The sequence below is a fragment of the Penaeus monodon genome, chromosome 30 (assembly GCF_015228065.2).
Source record: "Penaeus monodon isolate SGIC_2016 chromosome 30, NSTDA_Pmon_1, whole genome shotgun sequence".
NCBI lineage: Eukaryota > Metazoa > Arthropoda > Malacostraca > Decapoda > Penaeidae > Penaeus > Penaeus monodon.
Genome location: NC_051415.1, coordinates 7,291,736 through 7,294,295, shown reverse-complemented (window position 1 = coordinate 7,294,295; position 2,560 = coordinate 7,291,736). Strand labels below are relative to the sequence as shown.

The 2,560-nt window shown below is 32.7% G+C and overlaps 1 protein-coding gene across 7 annotated transcripts in view; it reads right to left on the bottom strand.

Annotated features, from left to right (window-relative positions):
- Positions 1-66: 66 nt before the first annotated feature.
- The window catches only part of LOC119592494 (solute carrier family 40 member 1-like), an 18,573-nt gene continuing 16,079 nt past the window's right edge, over positions 67-2,560 (bottom strand). For all 7 annotated transcript variants that reach the window (XM_037941337.1, XM_037941339.1, XM_037941341.1 and 4 more), the window contains exons 9-12: positions 2,098-2,207; positions 1,659-1,998; positions 1,067-1,265; positions 67-906 (exon numbers count right to left, since the gene is read on the bottom strand). In XM_037941337.1, the coding sequence (XP_037797265.1) occupies positions 819-906; positions 1,067-1,265; positions 1,659-1,998; positions 2,098-2,207 (737 nt within the window). In that variant the 3' untranslated portion in view covers positions 67-818. The remainder of the gene's footprint in view (positions 907-1,066; positions 1,266-1,658; positions 1,999-2,097; positions 2,208-2,560) is intronic.

Genomic DNA, 2,560 nt, shown 5'->3' with positions numbered 1-2,560 from the left:
CAGCAGGGTAAATACTGATGATGTAAATAACATTTTTCATGTATATGGTTTATCTGATCATCGGTGGCTGAGTTCAGTTTATTGCTTATTTCATGTAATATGGTCCCTAAGTGAAAATACTACCCATTTATTGAATCTTCATTTTTTCTACAAACAAAATATTAAAAAAATAGAAGAGTACATATTTAGATCAACTTACATGTGTGTATATACTTTATAATCTTAAATTTTAAAATATCATGATATAGTCTAATGCTATGATATACATTATTAAAAATCCTCATATGGTTCCATATATGACTAATGTACAAATTTCTGAGCAGTTATCTAGTTTTACAAGAAAACATTTAAGGCAAAGAGACTGCAGCAAACAATAATATTTTACCAAAAACACAACCTGTTGGCAATAGTTTTTACTGTGCTGGAAAGAACAGTATTACATTACACGTCTGTTCTCTTAACATTTAGACTATAGAAAAGTTTATATAAAAAAAAAAAAAAATGAATATAGTAAAAACATGGGTATAATATGGCATTCTCTCCATTCCAGTCTACATCTAGTTAGGTAATCTGAGATGCATTTGTGAAACCGAAGTAGCACTCTCGGATAAGTTAAAATATATATTTCTCTGTTGAAATAAGTCTCTAGTTTACCAGTAACTTAATTTGAAATATGGCTTTTGAGTACAACCAATTTGAAATAAAGACTTAAAGTAAGATCATGAAAAAATGTTCCTCAAGCCAAATTAAGATAAACTAAATCTGGAGTTGACTTTAGTCTTTCAAAGGAATTAACTTGATACACAGCTTTTGTAGAATTACACAGCCACTGGCTTGAGCTGCTCTCCCTCTGGTGTAGTTACAGGTGTAGGGTTTCTTCGAGCATATATTGCAAACAACATCCACCTGAAAAGAAAAGTACTTTTGCAATTTATTTTCTTTTTATAGATATTTGGTAACAAATTCATCACACATTATATGTGAGTAATTCTGTTTTATGCAGAGTTTAATCAAGTCTTAAAAAAATCAAATGCTCAAACTGAGGGGCATATGAATTTCAACTTACGCTGTTGCTACAAATATAAATGAAAGGATGATGAGGAACCCAAAAGTAGATCGCGTAGGTAAAATGATGATAAGGATTGAACGCAATAAGTCAAGTGACTGGTTAAGTGATGACTGAACACCATTGATCGCTCCTCTCTGGCCTTCTTCCACACCCTCTTGAAGGATCTGTGTCACTGTCAAATCTGCTAGCCACAGACCTATAGGTTACAATAAAAATTGGTTATGTGATGATATCTATTGAATTATATATCTAATTATATATAATTATAGTTATGGCCACATACAATACTCCTACATGTTTTAATATTTCCTGAGGAAGAATGTTTTTTCTAGGTTCAGCCTTAATTTACTATTTTAAAGTAAAGTGGCATTAGAGGGCACAGGCTATAATTCACTCTTACTTGTAGGACATGAGCTTCACAGAAGGTGAATAAGCAGTTTCACCTAGCTGACAGCTGCTTCACAAACTGCATGAGAAGTATTCATCTAACATGTATAGATACCTCATAATTATCTTATATTTATTCTAAGAAAAATGCCTCACTAATACAATACAAAAATGTTTGTACAAAGTAATTCCTGGTCCTTACCAAATCTTGATGTTATGATTCCAGTAAGAAGGAGAATAACTGATGTGTACACTATTTCTTCTCCAGCTTCAGGGTTTGAGCTTTGATTTAAAGGTACATCAAGAGTCACAGTCCCATTTTCCTCTGCCAAAGAGACATTTGTTCCACCTGACAGCGTGCTTATATTATATGTTAAGTATGCTGGAGCTTCTGTTGAATTATTACCCTCAGCTATTCTGCTATTAGGTAATAGAGCTGAGGCATCGAATGGACTGCCAGGTGCAAATACTGATGCCACACAGAAAGACAGGCAGGCTGTTTCAAATCCAAAGCCAACTAAGCCAGTCTTAGATATACCAACCTGCAGAAATAAATAATTTTAATAATCTGAACAATTCTTTCTAAACATAATTTCATCAATGTGCACAATTATACTTTTCGTGACTGGTAAATAACTTACTCTCTTTCTGAGAACAGGAAAGGCTAAGGATCCAAAAATCCCAGACAAGGATGCTACAGCTGTTAGAATACCAAGAACTGTCTCTGATACACCAGACTCGTAAACAAAGGCTGAAAATTAGTAAAAATATATGTAATTAATGAAAATAAAAAGACTAAACAATAGTACTGTAAGAAAAGGATGACAATTATTATTAATAAAAACATGAGGAAAACTAGGAAGCATGTAATGATGACAAACATGAAATTGCACTTCACTGATATAGGGTACATACTCATATGTAAGGATCATAATCATTCTTAATACTCACTATCTGAGGTGAAGTCATTCCATTCATCTCAAGGTATTTATATACTGACTCTTACAAGGTATTTTGACATACATACTATAATTATACAAACTGGGGCATGCATACAGTAATACAAGAAATTCTCATAAACATTATCAGTATCAAGTAGCAGCA